The sequence below is a fragment of the Aspergillus neoniger genome (assembly GCF_003184625.1).
Source record: "Aspergillus neoniger CBS 115656 unplaced genomic scaffold BO87scaffold_11, whole genome shotgun sequence".
In the NCBI taxonomy this organism is placed as follows: Eukaryota; Fungi; Ascomycota; class Eurotiomycetes; order Eurotiales; family Aspergillaceae; genus Aspergillus; species Aspergillus neoniger.
The window spans coordinates 205,310-230,198 of NW_020291139.1; the positions used below are offsets into that span (position 1 = coordinate 205,310).

The 24,889-nt window shown below is 52.8% G+C and overlaps 10 protein-coding genes and 3 non-coding genes across 13 annotated transcripts; 11 read left to right on the forward strand and 2 right to left on the reverse strand.

Annotated features, from left to right (window-relative positions):
- Positions 1-416: 416 nt before the first annotated feature.
- On the forward strand, positions 417-2,152 carry BO87DRAFT_305550 (uncharacterized protein; the record flags this gene model as incomplete). The annotated part of the gene is made up of 2 exons (XM_025619325.1): positions 417-1,864; positions 1,927-2,152. The coding sequence occupies 2 exons, from the start codon at positions 417-419 to the stop codon at positions 2,150-2,152; spliced, it is 1,674 nt and encodes a 557-aa protein (XP_025481132.1).
- Positions 2,153-2,551: 399 nt separating this feature from the next.
- Positions 2,552-3,663, forward strand: BO87DRAFT_375295 (translocation channel protein TIM22). Its single transcript, XM_025622994.1, has 3 exons — positions 2,552-2,789; positions 2,865-2,960; positions 3,041-3,663. The coding sequence occupies exons 1-3, from the start codon at positions 2,679-2,681 to the stop codon at positions 3,377-3,379; spliced, it is 546 nt and encodes a 181-aa protein (XP_025481133.1). The 5' UTR covers positions 2,552-2,678; the 3' UTR covers positions 3,380-3,663.
- Positions 3,664-4,208: 545 nt separating this feature from the next.
- BO87DRAFT_375296 (cysteine synthase A) lies at positions 4,209-5,545 on the reverse strand. Its single transcript, XM_025622995.1, has 2 exons — positions 5,371-5,545; positions 4,209-5,305 (listed from the first exon to the last, which is right to left on the reverse strand). The coding sequence occupies exons 1-2, from the start codon at positions 5,489-5,491 to the stop codon at positions 4,308-4,310; spliced, it is 1,119 nt and encodes a 372-aa protein (XP_025481134.1). The 5' UTR covers positions 5,492-5,545; the 3' UTR covers positions 4,209-4,307.
- Positions 5,546-5,892: 347 nt separating this feature from the next.
- On the forward strand, positions 5,893-9,685 carry BO87DRAFT_375297 (condensin subunit YCG1). The gene is made up of 2 exons (XM_025622996.1): positions 5,893-8,131; positions 8,183-9,685. The coding sequence occupies exons 1-2, from the start codon at positions 6,083-6,085 to the stop codon at positions 9,479-9,481; spliced, it is 3,348 nt and encodes a 1,115-aa protein (XP_025481135.1). The 5' UTR covers positions 5,893-6,082; the 3' UTR covers positions 9,482-9,685.
- Positions 9,686-10,477: 792 nt separating this feature from the next.
- BO87DRAFT_21144 (uncharacterized protein) lies at positions 10,478-10,942 on the forward strand. The gene has a single exon (XM_025618623.1). It carries the CDS (start codon positions 10,528-10,530, stop codon positions 10,777-10,779), a length of 252 nt encoding a protein of 83 aa, XP_025481136.1. The 5' UTR covers positions 10,478-10,527; the 3' UTR covers positions 10,780-10,942.
- A 924-nt stretch (positions 10,943-11,866) lies between these two features.
- BO87DRAFT_21149 (putative RNA binding protein (Arp)) lies at positions 11,867-14,368 on the forward strand. The gene is made up of 4 exons (XM_025618624.1): positions 11,867-12,129; positions 12,332-12,389; positions 12,519-13,225; positions 13,296-14,368. The coding sequence occupies exons 1-4, from the start codon at positions 11,977-11,979 to the stop codon at positions 14,214-14,216; spliced, it is 1,839 nt and encodes a 612-aa protein (XP_025481137.1). The 5' UTR covers positions 11,867-11,976; the 3' UTR covers positions 14,217-14,368.
- On the forward strand, positions 14,369-15,385 carry BO87DRAFT_21150 (uncharacterized protein). The gene has a single exon (XM_025618625.1). It carries the CDS (start codon positions 14,521-14,523, stop codon positions 15,166-15,168), a length of 648 nt encoding a protein of 215 aa, XP_025481138.1. The 5' UTR covers positions 14,369-14,520; the 3' UTR covers positions 15,169-15,385.
- Positions 15,386-15,617: 232 nt separating this feature from the next.
- pre6 (proteasome core particle subunit alpha 4) lies at positions 15,618-17,036 on the forward strand. The gene is made up of 5 exons (XM_025622997.1): positions 15,618-15,777; positions 15,836-15,838; positions 15,910-15,966; positions 16,057-16,444; positions 16,521-17,036. The coding sequence occupies exons 1-5, from the start codon at positions 15,750-15,752 to the stop codon at positions 16,855-16,857; spliced, it is 813 nt and encodes a 270-aa protein (XP_025481139.1). The 5' UTR covers positions 15,618-15,749; the 3' UTR covers positions 16,858-17,036.
- A 12-nt stretch (positions 17,037-17,048) lies between these two features.
- BO87DRAFT_331697 (CHY zinc finger protein) lies at positions 17,049-17,987 on the reverse strand. Its single transcript, XM_025620345.1, has 6 exons — positions 17,970-17,987; positions 17,843-17,886; positions 17,708-17,781; positions 17,577-17,638; positions 17,298-17,399; positions 17,049-17,231 (listed from the first exon to the last, which is right to left on the reverse strand). Exons 1-6 carry the CDS (start codon positions 17,972-17,974, stop codon positions 17,150-17,152), a joined length of 369 nt encoding a protein of 122 aa, XP_025481140.1. The 5' UTR covers positions 17,975-17,987; the 3' UTR covers positions 17,049-17,149.
- An 804-nt stretch (positions 17,988-18,791) lies between these two features.
- On the forward strand, positions 18,792-22,787 carry BO87DRAFT_305218 (putative inositol polyphosphate phosphatase; the record flags this gene model as incomplete). Its single annotated transcript, XM_025619313.1, has 6 exons — positions 18,792-18,839; positions 18,906-21,381; positions 21,428-21,637; positions 21,683-21,942; positions 21,996-22,663; positions 22,691-22,787. The coding sequence occupies 6 exons, from the start codon at positions 18,792-18,794 to the stop codon at positions 22,785-22,787; spliced, it is 3,759 nt and encodes a 1,252-aa protein (XP_025481141.1).
- A 448-nt stretch (positions 22,788-23,235) lies between these two features.
- BO87DRAFT_t123 lies at positions 23,236-23,308 on the forward strand. The gene has a single exon. It is a non-coding gene; the product is annotated as a tRNA-Trp (tRNA).
- Positions 23,309-24,346: 1,038 nt separating this feature from the next.
- BO87DRAFT_t124 lies at positions 24,347-24,419 on the forward strand. Its single transcript has one exon. It is a non-coding gene; the product is annotated as a tRNA-Trp (tRNA).
- Positions 24,420-24,520: 101 nt separating this feature from the next.
- Positions 24,521-24,593, forward strand: BO87DRAFT_t125. Its single transcript has one exon. It is a non-coding gene; the product is annotated as a tRNA-Trp (tRNA).
- The last annotated feature ends 296 nt before the right edge of the window (positions 24,594-24,889 follow it).

Genomic DNA, 24,889 nt, shown 5'->3' on the forward strand with positions numbered 1-24,889 from the left:
CTCTTCGGCATTTTTATTTGATGGGATTTGATTACACTCCTTCTTCTCTTGGCCGTGTTGCTTCCCGGCCCCGTTTCTTCTATTTTTCCCTTCTTTCCCTTACCCTGACTGACCTTCTTTCTTCTCTTTCTTCAATCTCCTCCTTTTCTGCCTCTTAAACGGCTACCATTTGTTTATGCGGCTGATTGGCCCCATACATTCTTTAGCTTTCTTATCAGCCAATTCCTCTCCCTCGTGCCCGCCCCCCCTGGAGCATTCATCTGACTGACTCCCGGGCCCCTGATCGATTGTTTTCTATCCTTCCTGTCGGGCTTTCCAGGGTTTTGCCATGATTCTGTCGCTTCAGCTTCTGTAACCAACTCCCCAGGCCTGTCTGATCAACGACGAAGTCTCCATCCTCAGTACGCTGGTCCGTCATGGGGGATTCCCCGGGAACGGGCAGGGCGGGAATGGCTCCGGAAACGTCCCAGACATTGCTGCAGCTGTCGTCGCCCGACCACCTCACCCAACACCACCACCACCCAAACCCTCCCACTGAGCATGATCGAACTACCCTTGAGTCGAAGCGATCCTCTCTGCCAGCACGTCCAAATGGTGCTGCTCGACACGCCAAACGACTGACCTTGAACTTCCCCATCAACATCCCGCCGCCCGCCACCGTCGACCCTAGTGCGAGTGTTGCCTCCCCTGGATCCATGACGCCCGTGACTCGTTCCTCCGCCTACCCCTCGCCGATCCCCCATCTGGGAGCTCCCCTGGCCTTTGACGAACAAGATGATGGCTCCGGACTGTTGACCGCCATCGCCTCGCAGGAAAGAAGAGTGCTGGAGCTGCGGGAGGAGCTCCATCGTGCGGAGACTGAGCTGGACTCGTTGAAGAAGCAGTGGGCCTCGTCCGAGAGGACCAAGAAGCGAGCGGAGATCAGCTATCGGGCAGAGCCTTTGATCCCGCTGCGATCCCCCGATCAGACTCCGGAGCGCTCGCATCGTCGAGACCCCAGTCTGAGCGGCTCCGCGAGCCCCTCGCTGGCGCACGCACGACTCAGCCGGGAGCTGGATCGCCGCCACAGTCTGCGCGCAGCTGCAACCCAAGGCACGACCGTCTCAGCCAATGGACGACGGGTGTTCCGGGGCTCTCACACCCGGACCCTGTCCTTGCTGTCGCCGGTGTCGGTTTCTGGAGACGGCAGGGCCGCATCGGAGTCGGAGACCAACTCGGTGAATGGTCGTATTGGTCGGTCTCCCCGGTCAGCCACTCTGCCGTCGTCTGTTGAGCGCAGTGCAGGTTCCGGCGACTCCTCCAAGCCCACCGAGGACATGATTGCGCAGTGGCGAAACACCATGCCTCCTCCATCTCGCGAGGCGCTGATGCGCACCGGCAAGCAGATGGCCTCCGACCTGCGCGAGGGACTCTGGACATTCTTGGAGGATATCCGACAAGCGACCGTGGGAGAAGAGGGCATCAGTGCGACCGAATCCCGGGGCGTACCTCCCGTACGCAAGCGGGATTCATCCAGCTCGACATCGCGAAGCAGAGACCGGTTATCCATGCAGGGGGGCAGAACGTCACGCGCGGGGACGAATTATTCTGGTAAAGACTCCAACTCGGCGGACATTGACGCGTCGTTCTGGAGTGAATTCGGCATTGATACAGCTGGACAGAAGTCCCGGAGCGCTCGCGGAGCCTCCAGTACCCCAAGCGGGCGGATCGAACAGGGCGACTCCCACATCCCCGATGTTGAAGACAACTGGGAGTGGGACTCGCCGAAGAAGACACACACGCCGTCGTCCAGCCGCTCCACGTTGGAGTCGAAGCAGGACCAGTCGCCGATGACGCAGAGCAGCAGTCCACGTACAAGTACCAGGTAGGTCCTAACCAGTGTTTATATCTTTCGTAGGCATCTGTCCTCGTCTTGGCCCTTGACAGTGATACGCTGACTGGCACTAGTTTTGGCGACTGGCGCGCCCTACACGAGTCTATTGTTCCCGATCCCAGCGTATCCGACGGTATCCCTTGGCCAGCCATTACCAAGCTGGCGCCCTCAAAGTTGACCCGGACCGCGTCCAACCTGATGGCCGAATGGGAGCGCAGTCTCTCCCCCGAACGAAAGGAACCCTATTCGCCGATTGACAAGGACGACAAGCGTGACTGATTGCTCGATTACTCTGAATATGCCGTTCGATTACGGCTTTCGATTATTTCTTCCAATGCTAATGTAAATATGGACACGATATGTGCGACCAAGCAGAGACCGACGGATTAACGCAGGGTTATGAATGTTGCAATACCCTTTACGATGAGCGTTGATTTCACTCTTTACCTTCTTGCAATGTTTTAGAATGTATTTATGTCAGAATGTACTGGCTGTAAAAACAGTTACTTATTGCCTAGATTTAGCTATCTTGCTCTGTATTAGTAGGGGTAGTAGATAGTATCCGTATAGTATCGCGAAATCCCGGAATATCACGTGATATTGCAACTCTGGCACCTCCCGCGTCCCGTAAAAATAAATTTGCGCCCGTCGCCATCTCCGCAAAAAGTCCGGGGGATGCGATAATCGGCCGTCTGTCTACACCACTCACTACCACCGTGTCGCGGAGCTCCTCCACCACTCCAGCCTCCATATCAACCCTTCTCGAGCTCCACCACATACCTCAGACACTAAAACAACATACACAATGAACCCCGCTGGCATGACCACGCCGATGGGCGGCCTCGGCGGCGCCCCCGGCGCAGCAGGACCCAACATGCAGGGCATGAGCGAGCAAGAACAAGCCATGGTGAAGATGGTACACTTTCCCCTACCCCTTACCCTCTCCCTCCTACATCAGAAAACCAAGCTAACCCAATAATAATGGTTATAGATGTACTCCGCCATGGAATCCTGCCCCATGAAGACCGTCATGGCCGGAACAATGGGTTTCGGTCTGGGTGGTGTATTCGGTTTGTTCATGGCTAGCGTACGCCTGCCCCCATCCCAATCCCCATACCCTCCCTTCTCTCCCAAAATCAAACTAACAGATACATGGTATATGTGTAGATGTCCTACGACTCCACTTTCACCCCGCAAGGCAAAGCGATCGCCGACCTCCCCTGGAAAGAGCAAGTGCGGAGGGGATTCAAAGACATGGGCCAGCGGTCATGGTCCAGCGCGAAGAACTTCGGTGTCGTGGGTGCGCTGTACTCTGGCACTGAGTGCTGTATTGAGGGCTTGCGGGCCAAGAATGATCTTACGAATTCGGTCGCTGCGGGTTGCATTACTGGTGGGATTCTGGGTGCGAAGGCTGGTCCCCAGGCTGCGGCGGCGGGGTGTGCCGGCTTTGCGGCGTTCAGTGCTGCGATTGATGCTTATATGAGGATGCCGGAGAAGGATGATTGAGTTATTTGCCAAGTCTCCGAAGGGTAAATGGGAAGGGTGGGGAAGACAGGGAGGGTGTAATGTGGGTTGTGTTTGTTTTTCATGGGTGGCGTTTGGGATGGGTGCATTTTATGGCGTTTACTTTATTTTATCTCTATTTCGGATGATGTTGGTTGTTTGATGTTGATAGACTTCATGGTTTTGAGGTTGTGGTTGAGGGGTGGGGATGGATGGATGGATGGATGGTCTTGACTCGACTCATTGTATATTATTACTACTGTGTACAGATAGAATAGATCTCTTTGCAGCGGTCTTACTACTAGTGAAATATGGTGGGTGGGTTTGGTAAATGTAGACTCGCACTCACTAATCATATTCTCAGATAGTAGTATTTCAGTATGTACTGGAACGATGTATAAAATGACGTCAAGTCAACAATGATATAAATATACAGGTACCATTAGTACCGCTCATATATTTATCAAGTAGTATACTACGAAGTATAAACCTCTATTTCTGGTTCATAATGACTAGTAAACTATGTATAACTGTTGGCAACTGGTTGTAACGGTAGATAACTTTATAGACTTCGACTATCTTTGTATGGTTGCTGGACACGCATACCATAACTTACTATGTAAGTTCGATCATTTCGATCACTGGTGAGTTAGTGTGGACCTTAAGGGTAAGTAATGCGAGTGATAATGGAGGAGTTCTGGGTTTCAGTCTTTTAATGAATGTTGGAGTTGGGTGTGGTGAGTTGGTCATGTGGTGAGTTGGTCATGTGGTGTGGATATATATATTACTACTACTACTACATACTAGTGGGTCACGGGTAGTATCATCATAAGTCCCATTGAAGTACCATTCCTACTATTACTACGCAGCTGAGTTCAAAGAGTCCGTTCTAGCATACATCATGTCTATTCACAATTTGTCTGATATACATCTAAGGCAGCACAACATAACGCTCCAAATGCTTCGGCACCGCGCCACGCAGTCCCTTCGTCTGCAACCACGTGTTGGAGAACAACCGATCCGCATAGCGGTAAGCACCATCACACAAGATAGTAACAACCGTGTTACCCCTGCCCAGCTTCTTCGCCACTTCCTGCGCGGCCACCACATTCAACGCCGAGCTGGCACCGAGGTACAGACCCTCCTCATCCAAGCAGCGGTACACCATCTCAATCGACTTCTCGTCAGGAATGTTAAGCGATCCGTCCAGCAGACCAATATCCGGCTGCAGGTTATCCGTGACACGACCCTGGCCAATACCCTCAGTGATACTGCTACCGGAGCGCTCGACCAAGTTCCCACCGCTCTGGATATAGCTGTGCAACACACTACCCGGAGGATCGGCAAGGAAACTCTTGACCTTCCCGTCACTGACAGTCTTCAGGTAGCGCGTAATACCAGCCAAAGTACCACCGGTACCCGTAGCACAAGTGAAAGCGTCAATCTGACCGTTCGTCTGCGCCCAGATCTCCGGACCGGTCGTCTCGATATGCGCCTGGCGGTTGGCGGTGTTGTCGAACTGGTTAGTCCAGACAGCGTTGTCCAGGGACTCGGCGTGCCGGCGTGCCTGGTGGTTGTAGTTCTGCGGGTTGTCGAATGCGACGGCAGGGACGGGGTAGACTTCGGCGCCGAGGAGACGCAGCAGGTCGATCTTGCCCTGCGATTGGGTGTTCGGCATGTAGATGACGAGCTTGTAGCCCTTGGATCGGCAGACGTGCGCGAGTCCGATTCCGGTGTTTCCTGCCGTGCCTTCCACCACTGTACCGCCGGGCTTCAGGAGGCCCTTTCGCTCTGCATCCTCGACGACGAATAGAGCCGCGCGGTCCTTAACGCTGCCTCCGGGGTTCTGGAACTCGGCCTTGCCGAGGATGTTGCAGCCGGTTTCTTCGGAAAGCTTCTTCAGTCGGATCAGGGGGGTGTTGCCGATTGCTGCGGAGGGGGGTTAGTTATGCGATTGAGTTGCCGGTGGCAGACGGGTATGGGTGCATATATACCTTCCGTGAGGCCGTTGGTGAAGCCCTGGGCTTTGGATACCCGGACATTGTAGGAGGTTGTTGATGCCTCCGCGGCGCGGAGTGCCGTTGTGCCAAATCGACGGATACTCTGACGAAACATGCTGTCAATGGCTCGCTAATTGTCAAACCCAGAACGCCTGGATGCTGAGGGAGGAACGCAGCGATTCCCCAGATTGCCCGCATGCCGATGATCGGTGTTAGTAAGCTACGTCACGTGGTCGATGGCGTGATTGCTTTCACTGCCTTTACTGGAGATTCCATGATGGAGCTGACAGTGGCAGCTTTATTGTATAGTGTTTTTGTGTTGATACCCGTGAAAAGCATAATGTTAAACTACATCTTGTGCATTTTCAGTGTAATGACATCACGCTCAGTGTGAACTGCATGTTTCTCGTACAGCCCAGTAATCTTCTGTAGATTGAACCACGTGCAGCCCTAGCCCTTATCAGCCTTCCCGTTTGGGCTGTTTGTTTATCCAGCCCCGTGACAGCCTCCGCAATGTTTGGATCGGAACAGCATCAGTCTTTCTCCTGAACACATCGAACTCTTGCACACGCCAGACACGCTTTGGACGGACGACGCGTTAAGATCTATCGATGCAACTGATTTAGGATGATTCATGACAACTATTGACTCCCGACCCCTTACTGAACTGTCTGAGACGAGACATCTACCCCGCCATTGAGCCACCATGCCTGGCCGATCCGCCCGTTCAACATCCACCGCCACGCGCAAGACCTCCGCTCAGCCCTCGCGCGCAGGCTCAGTGACCCCGTCTTTCACTATCCCCGAGGAGCCTTCTCTTCCAGAGGCCATTCCCACTTTGCGCCGCGATGTATGCTCCCTTTTCGCCGATGCGCAGCGCTCGACAACCGGACATCGGAAACTCGTCGTCCGACTGAGGAAGCTCCAAGAAGCTTGCTGCGGCATATCCCAGAAGAGCTCCAAGAAGGATGGCAGCAAGTCCCAGGCAGAGTGGACGCTTCCTATGGAAGAGACTCTGCCCGAGACGGAGTTCAACACGGAGGTCGGCCGTTGCGTTCTGCGCATTCTCCCTATCAAGAAATCAGAGCCGGTCGGAGACCGCATTCTACGCTTTCTCGGCGCATTCCTGGCATTGGCTTCCGAGAAGGACGCAGAGCTATATGCTGCGGATGACGACGATGAAGATATGCAAAACTCGCCTGAAACGCCCACTTCCCGCTTGACTACCAGTCTGATCAACATAATCGTTCCCTTACTAGCAACCAAAGACAAGACAGTCCGCTTTCGCGCCACCCAAATCATCGCCCACATTGTAAACTCCCTCGAAACGATAGACGATGACCAATACCACGCCATTCGCGGCGGGCTTGTGAAGCGTATTAGAGACAAAGAGCCTGCCGTAAGAGTGCAGGCTGTTATGGGACTTGGCCGTCTCGCAGGCAACGACGACGAAGATGACGATGACAGCAAGGCTGTGCTCGAGCGACTCATCGATATTATGCAGAATGATACCAGTGCCGATGTACGAAAGACCCTCCTTATAAACCTCCCTCTGGTGCCGGGCACCCTGAAATATCTCCTGGAACGAGCCCGCGATCTCGATGCCGCCACTCGACGTGCCTTGTACTCGCGTCTTCTTCCCACCCTTGGTGACTTCCGGCATTTGTCGCTGTCTATGCGAGAGAAGCTTCTTCGATGGGGTCTCCGTGACCGTGATGAGAGCGTTCGCAAAGCCACGGGTAAATTGTTCTACGACCGCTGGGTTGAAGACTGTGCTGGCACCAATAACGACCCCGAAGCCGGACCTACAGGCCAACGCTCCCCGCCGAACTTCAACGGGCTGCTTGAGCTCCTCGAAAGAATTGATGTTGTCAACTCCGGAGTAGAGTCTGGAATTGCACATGAAGCCATGCGTAGCTTCTGGGAAGGTCGCCCGGATTATCGGGAGGCGGTTGTTTTCGACGAGCCTTTCTGGGAGAACCTTACCGCAGAATCGGCCTTCATGATTCGGTCTTTCAGCGACTTCTGCCGCGTTGAGAATGAAGGGAAGTACGACAAGCTTGCAGACGAGAAGATGCCCGAAGTCACAGCCCTTGCGTTTTACCTACACAAGTACATGACCGACCTGTTGCAGCGGAAGAAGATCGCCAAAGAGACCGGTGATGCCAATGATGACGATTCCGTGGAGCAAGAATTTATCGTGGAACAGTTGCTGCATATCTCCATGGCTCTGGACTACAGTGATGAAGTTGGACGGCGCAAGATGTTCTCCCTACTGCGTGAGTCGCTTGCCGTACCGGAACTCCCTCAGGAGTGCACCAAGCTTGCTGTCGAGACCCTGCGATGTGTTTGCGGCCCCAACGCTGCTGCTGAAAAGGAATTCTGTAGCGTTGTTCTGGAAGCCATTGCTGAAGTCCACGACACTATTGTGACTGAGGACAGCTTCGTGTCTGCAAGGTCAGAAATCAGCGATGCCAGCTCCACCCGCCACCGATCCGAGACCCCTCAGTCCGAAGAAGAGAAGCCTTTCAACAAAGAGGAGGCTAAAGCGAAGGTACTGAAGGAGATCATGGTCAACATGAAATGTCTGTATATTGCGCAGTGCATGTTGCAGAATGTCGAGGGCAACCTCCAGGCCAACATGAACTTGGTGACTATGCTTAACAACCTCGTCGTGCCTGCCGTTCGAAGTCACGAGGCCCCTATCCGTGAGAGGGGTCTTGAGTGTCTGGGTCTTTGCTGTCTACTCGATAAGGTAGGAACTATTCTATGAAGTGCTTACAACGGTCTACTAACGATTCTACAGACTCTGGCTGAGGAAAACATGACTCTCTTCATCCACTGCTTCAGCAAGGGCCACGAGGCTTTGCAGGTGACTGCCATCCACATCTTGTGTGATATGCTGACAACGCATCCCACGTTGCTTGTGCCTGTGGAACAAGATGACGGCGAGACCGTGGCGCCGCCAGTTTTCCAGAAGCCATTGTTGAAGGTCTTTGCTCGGTCGCTGAAGTCCAGCTCGCCTAACAGCGTGCAAACAGCTGCCGCTACAGCGCTCTCCAAATTGTTGCTCACGAACACGTTCACACCAGCGGGCGCGAACATCCCCCCGGCCATTCAGGAATATAACCAAACTTCTGTCGAGACTCTCCTGCAGTCACTTATCCTTTCCTTCTTCCATCCTCGTACTCGGGACAACCCTGCGCTGAGACAGGCCTTGGCCTACTTCTTCCCCGTGTATTGCCATTCACGACTGGAAAACACCCAGCACATGCGAAAGGTCGCGGTTCCCGTGATCCGGGCCACGCTGAATGCCGCCGAAGAGTATTACTCGCTCGAGGCTGAGGAAGACAGTGACGGTGACATTGATGAGTCGGTGGGCCAGCGGGAGCTGAAGGCATTGATGACCGGCGTTGTGGGTATGCTGGCTGAGTGGACTGATGAGCGGCGGGTTGTCGGACTGGGCGGGGAGAGGATTCTTGCGGGTGGTCCGGCCAACGCCAATGCTTGTGGTTTTGTTCACCTCGCCCTGGTTAAGGATATCCTCGAGCGGGTGCTGGGAATCAGCACCGGCACCAACCGTTGCTCCAAGGAAGAGAAGAAGCTGCTCTTCTCCCTTATGAGCAAGCTCTATATCGCTCCTCCGGTCGTTCCCTCGCGGTCCGGGTCCCGGGCTCCTGAAGGCGAGGATCCGTTCAGTTCCAGCGTTCGCAGTGCGCAGGCGGAAATCACGCCGGAGAATAAGGAACTGGCGCAGGAGGTGAAGGAGCTGCTGGATGAGGCGATCGAGGAAGGCGTGGCCGCCGAGGCCGCCGGGCGGAACGCGCTCGTCAAGGTCAAGAACGCGGTCCTCAAGCTTCTGGCCGCGGCTCATGGGGGACGCCAGACCAGCGGGCGAGCCCGCGAAGGCATGGAAGAAGGCGATAGCGATGTTATGAGCGTGCGGTCGAACATGAGCGTGCGGTCTGGTAGTGTGCGGCCATCCATTGAGCCCGGGACCATGCGGCGGGGCTTCTCACTGGAGCCAAGTATCATCGAAGAAGAGGATGAGAACGACGATAGCCGGACCACGATTGTGAAGTCGGAAGGTCAGGATGACGAGTGAATCCGTAGATAGTTGGACATGGGATTGGGAAAGGCGTTTGAGGAAGGTTCACCCGGTGCGTTGGGATGGATTGGCTTGACATGGGACGGGCCGTGTAGTTAGGTGTTTGGTTACGAGTGTACATGATGTTTCTAGTTGGTTGACACTTAATTTCATGATGATATTTGCTACGTATGGTTGGTGGGCTATGCCGGTACATAGGCGGAGATTGTACGGGCAACGTCAGCCTGGCCCATGGCTGGCTTAGTACTTGTGACTGGGGGGGAAAGGAAATCGTGTGATCTGGAACGTGGACGAGGCGGTAGCTTACTGGAGCGGCGCTAGTGGCAGTTTTAGACCGGGATGAGGTGGAATTAGTACTGTCATGGCCTGATATGGATGGCGCGTGGTGATAAGTCCGTCGGGGTTTGGGGAGTAAGCCTGGTCTATCGGTCGAGAATATACTGTCTTCCTTAATGAATTAATACAGAGTAGCACCGTCTTCGCAATTAATTGGTTACTTTGTATATAACCTGTTAATAAATTGCAAGGCACATCAAACAATGAAAACTATCCCTTCAATTCATTTCTTGAAGTTACTCCGTATTTGTTGGTAAGTAATAACTAATTCAGACAGAACCCAATCACGGAATCCCTCGCCCAGCGACTTTCAATCTTTCGGATGCGAAGTCTGGCGGATAGTGGGCCCTTCCACTTCCTCTCATTGGCCATCGCCCACAGGCACCTCCACGGAAACACTCGAGTTTTCTCCTCTCACATTTTTTTTTCTCTCTCTCTTTTTTACCTTATGCTTTGGTTGTGGAACAGATCGAATAAATCCATTCAATTGACTTTGCCTTGACATTCCATCCTTTTCATTGCCCCCCCTCCTTCTCCTTCCCACCCCCAAACCTGGCACGGCCATATTAGTATCTGGGCACGCACAGAGCAACTTGGATAGTAGTAGATAGTTACTAGTAGTTTGTTAGACATGTAGACTACGTGAAGTTAGTAGGTACTTTGTACTTACTGTTATTGCCACGATACTTTACTAGTACTTCCTCTTCATGTCGTCAGCAACAACATTATCATCATCATTAACTTGTTTCTTGCTTGACCTTTGCTGCCTGGAGGGGAAAATATATCCAGGGTTTAAGGTTAATGGGAATGGATCAGCCTTTTGGGGGGAATCGAGCTTTCCCTTTTGGCGGCGGGCGTCGGGTCGGAGATACCGTCAAGAAACAAAAAAGTACGGGTTTCACTCGGGACATTCCATTCCACACACACACACTCTCTCTATTCTGTGTCTGTCATTGTGATTCGACCATTACTATTTATATGTAGTTGTTCCATGAAGGGAGGAGGAGAAGGAGAGAGAGCCTGGGGGATGATCCGACATTCCAGAGACACGATTCAATGGGGGTGTGAGATGTTTTATCATTGGCTCTGGGGGGTTCACGGTGATCGGGATGGTTCGTTGATTTGACAGGTGATTATCGTAGTCAGTAATATTAATAAATATTTAGACTGTTCCGTCGTGTTCAATGTGTTGGTAAAATATGGCGAATGTCGGATGTGTGTGTATGTAAGTATGTGTGTGTCTTATGTGTGTCAGTTAACCAACTTGAATCAATGATTCTTTGCAGCGGTGTCATGGTTGGTTGTATTCTGACCAGACCGACAGATACAGATACAGATACAGATAGACACCTTGGGGGAGAAGGGAAAGAATAAATAGTAGCAATGACTGATTATACCGCTGGGGAGACAACTGAGAGAGGCTGTTGTACCAGACCTGTCATACAATACGGTAAACGGTCAGTCGTGGGATGTATCGAGTTAGTAGTAAGTAGTGTATCCTCTTTCTCTCTCCCCCGTGGAAATTCTCAGGAGAGGAAACCAAATAGTAAAATCTATTCGATTGTTCCGAATTCCCACCACCGAAAAAAAAAAAGGCTGTGAAGTTCGGACTTTGTGTAGTAGATCTGGAAAGGAATTGATTCCAATCCTTTCTTTAATTCTCATATATAATCAATCACTAAACCAGTCGGCGTTGACCCGTAGACGCCGTCCAGTTGGGCCAGGATCCCCTCGAAGCCGAAACTTTTCTTTTAATCTCGACGCTCCACCACCAGAAAAGCGAACTTGTCCTGCTTTCCCATCCTGGCCTGGGGACTTTCTTTTTCCTTCCTTCCCTTCTTCCCTTTCGATCTTCTGCTTTCTCCTCCTCCTTCTCCTCCTCCTCCCCCTCCTCCGTTCTCTCCTCTTTCTTCCTCTTTCCCTTTCCCCCCCGTGATCTTTTTTCTTTTCTTCTCTTCACGGCGGTCTTTTACCCCCCTCCTTCTCCCTCCCGGTCGTGAACCCCGTGTCGCCTGCTGTGCCTGCAGAGACACGTTTTTTTTCCTTTCTCCGACCCGTCCCTTTCCCTCCCTCCTCCCTCCCTCCCTCCTCCACCCTCGCCTGCCCGCTCCGTTGGCCGTGAGATTCAGCCAACGTCTAGACAACAACCGTGAGCGATGGCCGTTTCAGCACCCACCCCCAAGCTGGATCGCTACATTGTTATCCACGTTGCGACCACCTGCGACGAACATGGAGTCTACGTCACTAAAGACTCTGCTGAAGTGATTGAGTTGGGGTGGATCTTGTTGGATACCAAAACCTGCGAGGAGGTACGTCGGCTTAAGTATTTTATTATCTCTCGTTCATCCATTCATTGCCCCAGCCTTTTCCCCCCTCCTCCTTGACGAATTCCCCCCCTCTCGGATGCTTATCTGCCGTGCTTCCTTCATCAACCGAGACCACTCATACCCCCCATCAAGAGAATCCTCCATGATGTACTATTTGCTGACACTGTTTCCTTCCTCGGCTTAGTTGCACCATGAGAGCGTTCTTGTCAAGCCCGTCAACACCCCCATCACGCCTCTTTGCAGTAAGTGCACCCCGTTCGAACGCAGCCTACCCAATCACCCAACAATGCCTTCCTCTCCTTCTCTCGTACCTCACTCCGTCCCTCCGCATCCATCCGTCCCTTGGTTCAATGGCTGACGGTCTTTGAAAGCGAGCTTGACGACTCTGACATGGGAACACGTCCGCTCGGCAGGCACCTTCCGCGACGCCATCAACCGCTTCGACGCTTTCGCCCAGGAACACCTCATCAGCAAGAACCTGGAATTCGCCTTCGTGACGTTGGATTCATGGGATCTTCGTGTGCAGCTGCCCCGTGAGGCTCGGGACAAGGCAGTCGTGCTTCCGGCATACCTTCAGCACTCCCGGACATTCGACCTCCGCACCGAATACCAGCGATGGCAGACTCATCACCCCGAGTCTCTGCCCTTCGGCCCCAGCTCTCTCTCCAACATCTGCGCCGCCCTCGAGGTTGAGCCCGTTCAGTCTTCCGCTCCCATCAAGCACAACCTTCCCTTCCACCTGCAGGCCTTGGCTCCCGCCTCTCCCCGTCGCGCCATGGAGGAGGCTATCACCTTGGCCAGAGTGCTGCGCGGCTTGATCCGGAAGTCTCAGCCCCCACATGAGCACCCCGAGATCCTCACCCGCCCCATGGATGCCAGAGCGGACGTTCGTGCCTTCCTGGCCGAGCGCAGCAAGGTTCTTCATCTGAGCGGACTCCCCCACGACACCACCCAGTCCGAGCTGGAGAGCTGGTTCACTCAGTTTGGCGGTCGTCCGATCGCATTCTGGACCCTCCGCACTCCGGATCAGCACAAGCCTACCGGCACCGGCTTTGCGGTCTTCTCGTCCCACGAAGAGGTATGAACTGGCTTACTATCTTTCACTATCCTCAGACCTTAGATCAGATATCTAATTTGTTTCCACACAGGCTGCCGAGAGCCTTTGCATGAACGGCCGTGCTCTGAACGAAAAGGCCATCGAGGTGTCTCCTTCCTCCAGCCGTGTCCTGGACCGTGCCGCGGAGATCCTGACGCCTTTCCCTCCCTCCAAGAACCGCCCTCGTCCTGGCGACTGGACTTGCCCCTCATGTGGATTCTCGAACTTCCAGCGCCGTACTGCATGCTTCCGCTGCTCGTTCCCGGCTATGGCCGCTGCCCCCGATCCGATGGGATACGGCTACGGCTACGGCCCCCCGTCCATGATGCCTCCTCACATGGGCCACGGCCACGGAATGGGCCATTCCCGCGGCATGGGCGGCAACGGCGGTGTGGTGCCTTTCCGTGCTGGTGACTGGAAGTGTGGCTCCGAGGGCTGCGGTTACCACAACTTCGCTAAGAACATCAATTGCCTGCGTTGCGGTGCTCCTCGGTCTGGAGCAGCAGTGGTGGCCGACTCCGCTTTCCCGTCCCCGATGGATCCTCCCTCGAGCTTTGGCATGGGCCCGAACTCCATGACCAGCACCCCGGCTCCTGGTCCCTTCGCGGCTAGCACTGGTAGCTTTGGCGGCTTTGGTCAACAGTTTGCCGCGCCCCCCAACAACTATGCTGCCTTGCCTTCGGGCTTGGGAAGCGCCCCGGCCGCATACCCACCTATGGGTCAGATGAACGCTGGTTATGGCTCCGCGAATGCTTCCCATTCCGCGGCCTCGTTCGCCAACCCGGCCGCCCAGGCTGCCTTCACGGGGGCTGATCACAACTCGTCGACCAGTGCGTCCAACGGTGCCTTCTACGGCAATGATGGCTCGAGCGATCCGTTTGCCTTCCTCTCGACGGGCTTGGGAGGTTTGACTGTGGGTGAAGATGCCCACTCTCGTCGCAACGGCGCCAGTGCGAACAAGTCCCCCGCGTAAAAAGTTATGAAACAGCAATGTTGTTTCAGCCGGGGACATTAGAGATTTGCTTTTCTACGACGGTTCTCCCTCACGGTTTTTTGTCCATATGGTGGTCTGGATATGTTGGTATATGTGACGGTTGGTATTCCGTTGATGCGCATTTGTATAAGGAATTCTGCAGTTCTGGTGCATTAGGTTGGGAGGAGCAGGCCGGTAGCGTGTCGTCGTTTCGTCCGATTTGGTCCTTTCTGTTTTTGCCTGGTCTCGCAGATTTGACGTCAGACCATTTTCGGTATGTCTTACTATTGTGTCTTTGCAAGCGATGTTTGAGGGTATAGAAGAAGACCGCCCGGGCAGGTGGGCCCAGGCGGTCCTATGCGCTTCTTCACCACCTGCTGGATCATCGTTTCGTGTTTGTTGTTGGTTCTCATTTCTTTTTTCTTTCCTTCTTGGAGCGGCATGGGCTTCGCGCATTTCTCTCGTCATGGGCGCATACTTCCTCCGGCGGAGGGGAGGAACTCCTGTCCGGCTAGCCGCGGCGCTGGCGAGGAAGGGCTCGAGCATGGCATTGCATTCTAGATATTGTCTTTTTTTTTTTTTTTTTTTTCTTTTTCTTTTTCTTTTCCTCTTTTTCCTTTTTTTATTTGTTGGCTTTCCGAGTTCATCTGCGCGCTTCGACAATAGGGATCATTGGAGAATCACGGTATTGATCATGGTTGGGATACAATGGAACGGACTCTGTTGGGGGTGTTGGGGTATTCCTTTTGAGCCAGCAAAATTTCAACCAGCTACGACGGATTTGGGACATCTGCGAGGCACATGGATTGGGAGTCGTGCGTGCGACAAGATTGTTCTGAGTGTCCATAATTCTTGTACTGTTCTTCATATTACTTATACTGTTCTCGTCTTGTGTTTACATATGCTTTCCCTGCGGGTTTTGTCGTTCCCTCCTTCAAAAGTCGAGACGTGATTATTGGTTTAACTAGCCCGATGCCTGCATTCTCTCGTATCGCCTTTCAGCGTGTGATGTACAGCATGGTCCGATCTCAGCTAGGCAGGGAGTCATGGGCGATTGGGGTGTAGATCAACTATATGAGAATTCTCTTTTCATCGAGCCTGTTGATATTTATGCATTGGTCGTCATGATCGATTGGTGGATGATTAGGTCAGTGCCAGGATAAATTCACGGTACCATTAGACAAGTATTTCCTTATAATTTCCAGTTGTGGTTTTTTCTAAGTGGCTACTGTCTACTGCGTGGAATATGCAAGCACTAGAGGCAAGAGTTATACCAGTAGTAGGATGGTCGGGGAGAACCAGCAGGAGGGAGAGCGTCATGGCGGCTAGCCGCGCGCCAAGCGCTTGGGAGCTCTCAAGGCAGCGGCGGGCCTCGCGTCCACCTCCATCTGTCATCGCCCAGCCGGACACCGGACCCCAGCATTCTACGACCCAAGACTCCGAATTGTATCTATTTGACCTCCTACTTTCTCCCGTGAACTCCATTCCAGTCTTCTTTCTCTCAGAAACCCCTAATCTCGCCTACTGCCCATAATGTCTGGATATGACCGAGCTCTTTCAGGTAAGACAAGCTAGCTACTACCTTGGCTACGGGCCTGGTTGATGAAGGGATTCCCCATTCTAACCTCTTCGCAGTCTTCAGGTATGAATCTCTAGCTTCATGAAGCTCTAGCAAACACATCCTAACCCGCCCTCAGCCCCGACGGGCACGTCTTCCAGGTGGAATACGCCATGGAAGCCGTCAAGCGAGGTACGTCCAGCCCCTCCGACCCGAAGGGAAATCCTCCCATCCATCAATCACATCATAACTCACCTATTCTCTCCCTTTGCATCTATTCAGGAACCTGCGCCGTCGGAGTAAAAGGCAAGGACGTGGTCGTTCTCGGCTGCGAGAAGCGCTCCGCACTGAAGCTCCAAGATACCCGCATCACACCGTCCAAGATCGCTATGGTGGATAACCACGCCGTCCTGGCTTTCGCCGGTCTGAACGCCGACGCCCGCATCCTTATCGACAAAGCCCGTCTAGAAGCTCAGTCCCACCGTCTGACCGTCGAAGACCCCGTCACTATCGAATACATTACGAAGTACATTGCTAGTGTGCAGCAGCGGTACACGCAGAGTGGTGGTGTTAGACCCTTTGGTATCAGTACCCTGGTCGTCGGATTCGACCCCAATGATAAGACGCCCCGGTTATATCAGACTGAGCCTTCGGGGATTTATTCCGCTTGGTGGGTGTTCCTCCTATGCTTTTGTGTTGATGATGTAGGGATGGGTTGAAGCTGACTGATGGCTTCGGGATGTTAGGAAAGCAAATGCTATCGGCCGCTCCAGCAAGACTGTGCGCGAGTTCCTCGAACGCAACCACCAGGATGAGATGGATCGCGAACAGACTATCCAGCTCACTATCAAGTCGCTGTTGGAGGTTGTGCAGACCGGTGCGAAGAACATCGAGGTGGCTATCATGTCGCCTGGGCAGACGATTGAGATGCTCCCGGATGACCAGATCGAGGCGTACGTTAAGAGCATAGAGACGGAGAAGCAGGAGGAGGCGGCTAAGAAGAAGACGGGTCGCGGTGGCACCACGACGGCTGCTATCCTAACACGGCCTGGTGGCGGCGAGGGCAGCGAGAGCCGGGAGTAAGGTGGATGCCATGCCGTTCAAGTAGAGGCTACGTCGAATCAGCAACGATGAGACTCTCGTTGCGGAGGTGTGCTTTCAATCCGGTTAATTGTCTAGGGATCTTGCAAGAAGCGTTACGTCCTTTTTCACGAAAATAAACTCCGTTATACTGTAATGCAGATGTGCTCCGGATCTATAAGAAGCTCTAGGTTCCAGGTGATATACAGGGATTATTTAGGTAAAGTGTAGTAGTAGTGTGTATGCATAATTTCGTAAATCTCGTTCATCGACCCCTCGTTTCAGGGCCTGGCGTCTAACCCAAGCGATCGGAAATATCCTTGAAGTTGAAGATGGAGCGTTCCTGGTGTCCGCGAACACGGTCGTCTTTGAGCATTCTACACGAAGTCAAATATGTCAGTTAATCCCCAACACAGAATAGACGGGTATAGGGGGTCACTCACCTGGCATCAATTCTCGCATCCTCACCCTCGACCTGCAACGTGGGAGTCGGCGTCACAGCGTCAATCACGAAATGGTTATCGCAGTGCGGGCAGTACTCGTCACTAAAATCCAGATAAAACAGGTGTCAAGTCAATTCAACCATTCGTAACCTCCTTCTACCCCTCCCCCTTTATCTTCCTCTCTCTCTCTTTTTATAGATATGGGCCAGCCCCTCCGGTTTATCATCCCAGTAACTAAGGGCAGCAGGTGTGGGGGCGGGTGACGACGACCGGACGCACCTCTCATCAAACTCCGTCGCGTCTTTCCGGAAACATTTCTTGCATTTCTTGCAGGCGAAGACCTAGATTTTTGGAATTCATTTGGTTGGTGATTGAGGGTTCGTGGTAGGTAAAGTAGGTAGTAGAAGTACCATTTCAGTGGTTTTGGTGAGCGAGTGCGATTCTTGTTCTTGGTGGCATTCGGCGCAGTCGAACCATTTTTTGCCTGTCACGGACACACCAGAAATAATTAGATTTGGCTTTGAGAAGAGGGGGTGAGGGCTTACAGCAGGGAGAGCGGATGGCCACTTGAGCGTTCAGGATGTGTTTACTGGATTTTTGAGGATTATTGGTGAGTTGGGGTTCAAGCTGGTGAGTAGAGAGAGGATGGGAGGTGAGGGGTATGGTTCATACCACATTTTCTAAAGTTTATACACGGGGGGTTTTGGGTATAGAAGGAGAGAAGAGTAAATATAGACAAGTTTCTTGAATGTGGTGGGAAGTTGGAGTAAAGTATGCAGTGGTTCAGGTCGGGGGGAGGGCTAAAAATAAAGAACGATTGATGGAATGGATGGATCCATCCATCCATTCATTCATTCCTCTCCCTCCATCAATGCATATCACGCGCGGGTCGATCATCGCCTCGCCTCGCTGGGTTTCTTCTCTCTCTCTCCCCTTTCCTTTCCTTTCCTTTCCTTCCCTACTACTACAACTTACTCCTCAACTTCCTCTTGTCGGTTTGGGTGACTTCATCTCCCGGTGATTCCTCTCTTTTCCCGCCCATCCTCTTCTTGTCTCTTCCTTTTACTCTTCCTCCTACTCTTCCTCCCCACTCTAGTTTGGATCCCTCCCTTCCTCCGTCCTTCCCCCCCCTCCTCTCTCTCCACACATTCACTGCTCAATTCCTCCCATCGCTCCGATTTTCATCTGATATTGTCCGGGCCATCCTCCACGTCCTCCGCAGAGTAGGATCACCAGCTCTAGACCCTTCTTATCCCTGCACGGCGTCTTGTTGTCTCTACTGCTCCTGAATTCCTTCCGCCTAAACTGGAGCTCCGCCACAATCGTCACTCCCGGCTCAACTCCCTGCCACCCGTTATCTTATCCAGTCTGGTCATTAAATTTACTGTGCCATTTCTTAGCCTCTCCCCGGTGGTTGTCTGCATTCATCGCAATTGGCGGAGCCTATGATCCATTCCTTTTCTCGGCCTGTTTGTTGGATTCGCTGTTGTGGCCATGGAGGGAAACGGCAAGCAAAAGGACGCCACGGATAATGCTCCGATTGTACGTTTGCGCCGGTCACTCCCCCCGCTGTTCTGGAGCTTCATACTAATCTACTGGCTTCTGTAGAGACCGGTGTCTTCCCTGCTATCCCATTTCGAGAATCTTTCGCATCGTCGGGCTCCATCCGCTGCTACAAACGGTTCACGCGATCCGCCGTCCTTTTTGAGAACCCCCGAATACGGTGACGATATCCGCTCCAACAGAGCCTCTCTTGATCTACAACGTCCACGGTCTCCCTGGGGCTCAGTGCCTGAGGTGGAGAGGAGTCACAGCATCGTACATGGCAATGGTCTAGCCCCGCACTCTGAATCCCCCGGGATTTCCCCGGGCAGACGGCAGAACAGACCCATGTCGATGAACCTCCACTCGTCGCCGCAGTTGGCACCGACTCTGACGGTCGATTCACCACGGTCTCCGCCGCGCGGGTTTGGAGCAGACCATGAGGAGGAAATCAGCTCGTCTCGCACCCCGCCGATTGCTTCCCGGGAATCGCTACCTACCATACCGCAAGGAATTCCTCCTGCCCATCGACCAACCACCCCCGTCTCTGCGTCTTTTCCTACAGAGAGTAAAGCAGATCGTTTGTCGCCAGGCACATCAGGCTCCCTGGCAAATGGACGCGAGAGCCCATCGGAACGCAACGGCAAGAGCGTTTCCCTTCCCCCGCCTGCTAACCGGGCGGAGAAGCCCAAGATCCCCGCCAAACCGGCGGCATTGTCACACCACGAAGCCAGCTCTCTTGCTCCACAGCTTGAGCGTGCGTCTTCGGAAGATCGCGTATCGCCGTTCAGCACTCCTCCGAGCAGTCCCGAGAAAACCTCCCCGAAACAGCAACCTAACACCAGAGCGGTACCAATTCCGCGCTCGCCCTCCCGGCGTTCGCCAGCCCGTCCAGTACCTGGTCTTCCGACTCATCGGTCACTTGAGGAGAGGTCACCCGCTCCTCAGCCAGGTGTACACCGAGAGTCTTCGCTGAGGCGGCCAATTCCGGAGCCTCCCCGGGAGACGAAGCCGCTTATGGTCCAGATTCCTCCCAGGCATTCTGGAGCGCCGGAGCCGTTGGCAACCGCACCGCTCTCCAACTACAGGCCCCCGATGCAGGATCCGCAGGAGCGCCCCGGACTGCCTCCCCGACAGCCATCTCTGGCACGAAGGGGCGGTCCATCACCGTCGCGGCATTCATACCAGGTGGAAAGCCCGGCGTTCTCATTACCTCCCCCGACACCCTACCGCGAATCTCGGCCCCTTTATCGAGACGAACTACCCACTCCAACGCATGTCTCTCGACAGCCATCCATTTCCAGGGAGACTAGGCCCCTTTATCGAGATGAATTGCCAACCCCGACGCACGTATCGCGGCAGCCGTCCATTTCCAGGGAGACCAGGCCAGTGCCGCCCCCAGCTGTCCCGGAGCGCCCGATGCCAGAGAGGCCTATGTCAGAGCGTCCTATACCAGAACGGCCTGTGGTGGAACGTCAAGCAGTTCGCCCTATTCCCAGTGAGGATGAGCAGGTTCCGGATGAGACGCCAGTTGCTCGCACGGATTATCCAGATGCGTCTAGTGCAAACAGACGCCCACCGCTGCTCAAGTCTGGGCCTCAGGAGATTCACACGCGGTACGATACGCGCCTCATGGATGTGTGCGGGAAGCATGTGTGCACGACCGGCTACATTACGCGGGTCTGGGATCTTACGACTGGAGAGCAGATTATGAGTCTGAGCCATGGTGAGACAGTCAAATGTCTGTCGGTTGCATTTAAGCCAGGTTTGGGTCTGGAGGATGAAGGCCAGCGCTTATGGTTGGGCACAAACTCCGGGGATCTGCACGAGGTCGACATTGCAACCCGGTCCATTGTCGCATCGCGGTCTTACCCTTCTCGACGGGAGATTGTCAAGATCTTGCGGCATAAGAAGGAAATGTGGACCCTCGACGATGAGGGTCGGCTGCTGGTATGGCCGCCAGATGAGACTGGAACGCCGAACCTCCAGTACAGTTACCACAACCCTTACGATCGGGTTGCCCGCGGGCATACGTTCTCGATGGTGGTTGGGGACCTTTTGTGGCTGGCTTCCGGCAAGGAGGTGCATGTCTATCAGCCAAATGCTCGTGATGATGTTTCGTTTAAGGTTCTCAGCAGGCCATTGGGCTTGCAGCATACGGGAGATGTAACTTCAGGTGCTTATACTACCAAGGATGGTGGACGTGTGTATTTGGGTCATGCAGATGGCAAGGTGACCGTATACTCAGCCCACGACTACACCTGTCTGTCTGTCGTCAATGTCAGTGTCTACAAGATCAACTGCCTGGGTATTGTGGGAGATTATCTGTGGGCAGCATACAAGACCGGCATGATCTATGTCTACGATACATCTACGAATCCGTGGACGGTGAAGAAAGATTGGCGTGCTCATGATAGCCCTGTCAGCGGGTTCTTGCTTGATTCTAGCAGCGTGTGGACAATGAACCGATTGCAAGTGACTTCGCTGGGAGACGACAACTGCATCCGTCTTTGGGACGGCATGTTGGAGGATGATTGGTTGGGTAAGTGGCTGCGATTGTCCGACTGATATGAGCTAACACCTTTTAGAAACCAGGATGCAGGCCAGAGACGTGGAGTTTTGCAAGTTCCGTGAGATTCAGGCGGTAATCATGACCTGGAACGCCGGTGCTTCTACCCCTGGAAGCGTGCGCACATCCACTTTTATCCAGGATGCGATCCATCCTGAGAACCCACCAGAGATTTTGGTGTTTGGCTTCCAGGAGCTGGTGGACCTTGAAAATAAGAAGATCACAGCCAGTACGTATACCGCTGACATTATTGGGTGTAGCTAACTCCGTCCAGAGAGTCTGCTCCTCGGGAGTAAGAAGAAGGAGCACGGTGACAAGGAACACATGAGTCGGCAATACAGGGTGTGGATGGAGCACTTGACCCGCTGCATTAATGACTGCATGCCGCTTGAGGAGTCGTATGTGCTACTGCATAGCGCGAATCTGATCGGTCTCTTTACGTGTGTGTTCGTGAAGCACAAGGAGCGCCAGCGGATCAAGAATATCGGTGCCTCGGAGATTAAGCGCGGTATGGGAGGGTTGCATGGAAACAAGGTAGGCTCAAGTTATTCTGGTTGCCGTCAGTTGCTGATTGCCGATTGCTGTAGGGTGCACTTATACTCCGCTTTGTCCTTGATGACAGCTCCCTCTGCTTTATCAACTGCCACTTGGCAGCTGGTCAGACGCAGACGGCACACCGCAACAATGATATCGCGGCGATTCTCGAGGCGGAATCGCTTCCCGCGGAGAATAGTCTCGCAACTCGCGCGAATCACTACGTGAGCGGTGGCGATGGCTCAATGATTATGGATCACGAGATCTGTATTCTGAACGGTGATCTCAACTACCGCATCGACTCTATTCCACGGAACGTGATCATCGACGACATCCGCAGCAACAACCTGACCAAGCTACTGGGACGCGACCAGTTACTCGCCTCGCGACGCAAGAACCCAGGCTTCCGTCTGCGTTCCTTCAACGAGGCACCCATAACATTCGCACCGACATACAAATACGACGTCGGCACCGACGAGTACGACTCCAGCGACAAGAAGCGCGCACCTGCATGGTGTGACCGAGTTCTCTACCGTGGACTAGGCCGCGTCCGTCAACTCGAATACCGTCGACATGAGGTCCGCGCATCCGACCATCGACCAGTGAGCGCTACGTTCAAGCTGCGCGTCAAGACAGTGCTACCGACTGAGCGAGCCGGAACCTGGGAGTCATGTCAGCAGGAGTTCCAGAACGAAAAGCGCCGACTTGCATCAGAAGCGAGGTGAGACATACCATAGATCCGTGAAAGGGTACTGGCTAACGGTAGCAGCATTGAATACCTAATTACTGTCCTCGGAACGGACCCTCAACAGGCGCGGGCCCTGATTCTGGGCAACGGGAATTGATGGCTTGCTGGTAGTAGAGTGTGTTGGCGCTTGGGAGTAGACAGGCCGAGGCCATGTGTATGACTAATGAATCACGATAGACATGTATCATGACGGGGATTAGAATTACCCGGGCATATATTAATGGAGTGTATATAGCAGCTACTACTTTTACTGGGTTCATATAATGTACGCGTTGCACAGTAGGTCGTAATATATATATGGAGGCAGCAGAAGGATAGCCTAATACAGAGCAACACGAACACGATGTCATACAATAACAGCCAGAGACCCTATCCTAAATGATAAAGGATATTCCCTAACCCATAAAACACAAAACAATGCCCATATAATAGATATAGATTGACACCAAAATCACAGTAAATATACCCAGCACAAATGTGGGATATCTCCCCCCTACAACAGCCCCCCTCACATTTCAAAAATCCAAAAATAAGGCACTAACAATGGGCCTATGGCGCAATTGGTAGCGCGTACGACTCCAGATCGTAAGGTTGTCCGATCGAGCCGGGCTGGGCTCATTATCTTTTTTGCCTTTCTCCCCCCCCCCTCTTACCTCCATAACTAACCCCACATAGCTGGCTGGGTAGTTGATGATGGCGGTGGGGTTGAGATGGATGTAGATGCAAGAAGCCTTATTATTTTTTATTTCTATCGACTGGGTGAAGAGTGTTATTGATATCTTGGATGAAGGGTTCGTGTGATGGTTATTCATTGGAATTGGGCTGTGGTGTACTCAACTTACTACATGGTATAGGTCCGTGAGATGGAACGGATACTGATTAACTCTGGCATTGTTGATGGTGTTTATTTGCCTTCTGCTATGGGGTTTGCCATACGTAGTATTGGAATGTTGATTCTTATCTCTAGATCTTGCATGCATACCAGCACTGATTGGAATCCGTGTGGGGTTGTTATCCTCATTCCCCAGATGAGGGACGATTTGTCATTGATGAAGTATGAGATACTCAATCTCTTTCATTCGCAGGACTGACCCTTCATATTAATTTGAGCAATATCACAATGGATAGAGTTACAAGAGCACACTCAACACTGTTCAGTAAGGCATCATCCATTTGATCGAATATACAAATCATATCAAACGAACACACAGTACTTAAGCTCTGATTAAGCCCATTTACAGTATATAAGTATCCCACTGCTAACATGATTTACAAGTCTAGTCATCCATATTAGTCAGTTAGTATTCACGTAAGTCGATGAATAACTCTTAATCTCATAACGTAACTCCCGGCCGCGCCGGCCACCCGCCCGCACCGGCCACCCCTAGTACACCGCCCTAGAATCATTGTATTACTCATTGCTAATTCACTGCCTTTGATAGAAAGAGTGGTTGCATGTAGAAACGTGTTGGGCGGTATACTGGGTGGCCGGTGCGGGCGGGTGGCCGGCGCGGCCGGAAGTTACGTTAGTAAATAATTGTCTCTTCGTGAGAGCCAACACAACATATGCTAATCTGCACATGAGAATTACAATATGTTACGCTATAATGCTCCCTGCCAACATAAATTGAAAAATGACAAAATTCCCCCATCTATGGGCCTATGGCGCAATTGGTAGCGCGTACGACTCCAGATCGTAAGGTTGTCCGATCGAGCCGGGCTGGGCTCATACTCTCTTTTTACCTTTTATTTTTTGATGGTTTGGGGAGTGGAACATAGCGGAATTAGTTTCTTTAATGAACAGCCTTGATGTTCTTGTTGATATCCTATGGGCCTATGGCGCAATTGGTAGCGCGTACGACTCCAGATCGTAAGGTTGTCCGATCGAGCCGGGCTGGGCTCATACCATCTTTTTTTACCTTTTATTTTTTCAATCGCTTGGGGAGTGGAACACAGCGGAATTGGTTTCTTTAATGAACGGTCTCGATATTCTCATTTATGTAGTTATCTTGCATGGCCTTCACTCATTCATTATATGATTTTATGTTGCATGGTTTACGGTTCGAAATTGTAAATCTACTCTAGCCATCATTCCAGATCTAGGTCCTAGCTGTCAATCACCCGTCAGGTACAATACCTTACATTGTGTAGCCACCCGCAAGATACAAAGTAACAGTGCCGAATGCAATTTAGTTCCAC

Bases quoted from the DNA above. Each gene is read 5' to 3' on its own strand.
- BO87DRAFT_375295 (XM_025622994.1), top strand. From the start codon at position 2,679: ATGAACCCCGCTGGCATGACCACGCCGATGGGCGGCCTCGGCGGCGCC. The intron at 2,790-2,864 runs GTACACTTTCCC...TAATGGTTATAG, and splicing joins AACAAGCCATGGTGAAGATG to ATGTACTCCGCCATGGAATC. The intron at 2,961-3,040 runs GTACGCCTGCCC...GTATATGTGTAG, and splicing joins TCGGTTTGTTCATGGCTAGC to ATGTCCTACGACTCCACTTT.
- BO87DRAFT_375296 (XM_025622995.1), bottom strand. From the start codon at position 5,491: ATGTTTCGTCAGAGTATCCGTCGATTTGGCACAACGGCACTCCGCGCC. The intron at 5,306-5,370 runs GTATATATGCAC...CCCCCTCCGCAG, and splicing joins CACCAACGGCCTCACGGAAG to CAATCGGCAACACCCCCCTG.
- BO87DRAFT_375297 (XM_025622996.1), top strand. From the start codon at position 6,083: ATGCCTGGCCGATCCGCCCGTTCAACATCCACCGCCACGCGCAAGACC. The intron at 8,132-8,182 runs GTAGGAACTATT...ACGATTCTACAG, and splicing joins TTTGCTGTCTACTCGATAAG to ACTCTGGCTGAGGAAAACAT.
- BO87DRAFT_21144 (XM_025618623.1), top strand. From the start codon at position 10,528: ATGTCGTCAGCAACAACATTATCATCATCATTAACTTGTTTCTTGCTT.
- BO87DRAFT_21149 (XM_025618624.1), top strand. From the start codon at position 11,977: ATGGCCGTTTCAGCACCCACCCCCAAGCTGGATCGCTACATTGTTATC. The intron at 12,390-12,518 runs GTAAGTGCACCC...GGTCTTTGAAAG, and splicing joins CCCCATCACGCCTCTTTGCA to CGAGCTTGACGACTCTGACA. The intron at 13,226-13,295 runs GTATGAACTGGC...GTTTCCACACAG, and splicing joins TCTTCTCGTCCCACGAAGAG to GCTGCCGAGAGCCTTTGCAT.
- BO87DRAFT_21150 (XM_025618625.1), top strand. From the start codon at position 14,521: ATGTTTGAGGGTATAGAAGAAGACCGCCCGGGCAGGTGGGCCCAGGCG.
- pre6 (XM_025622997.1), top strand. From the start codon at position 15,750: ATGTCTGGATATGACCGAGCTCTTTCAG. The intron at 15,967-16,056 runs GTACGTCCAGCC...GCATCTATTCAG, and splicing joins CATGGAAGCCGTCAAGCGAG to GAACCTGCGCCGTCGGAGTA. The intron at 16,445-16,520 runs GTGGGTGTTCCT...TCGGGATGTTAG, and splicing joins TCGGGGATTTATTCCGCTTG to GAAAGCAAATGCTATCGGCC.
- BO87DRAFT_331697 (XM_025620345.1), bottom strand. The intron at 17,400-17,576 runs GTGCGTCCGGTC...TCTGGATTTTAG, and splicing joins GCGACGGAGTTTGATGAGAG to TGACGAGTACTGCCCGCACT. The intron at 17,232-17,297 runs GTGAGTGACCCC...GACTTCGTGTAG, and splicing joins GATGCGAGAATTGATGCCAG to AATGCTCAAAGACGACCGTG.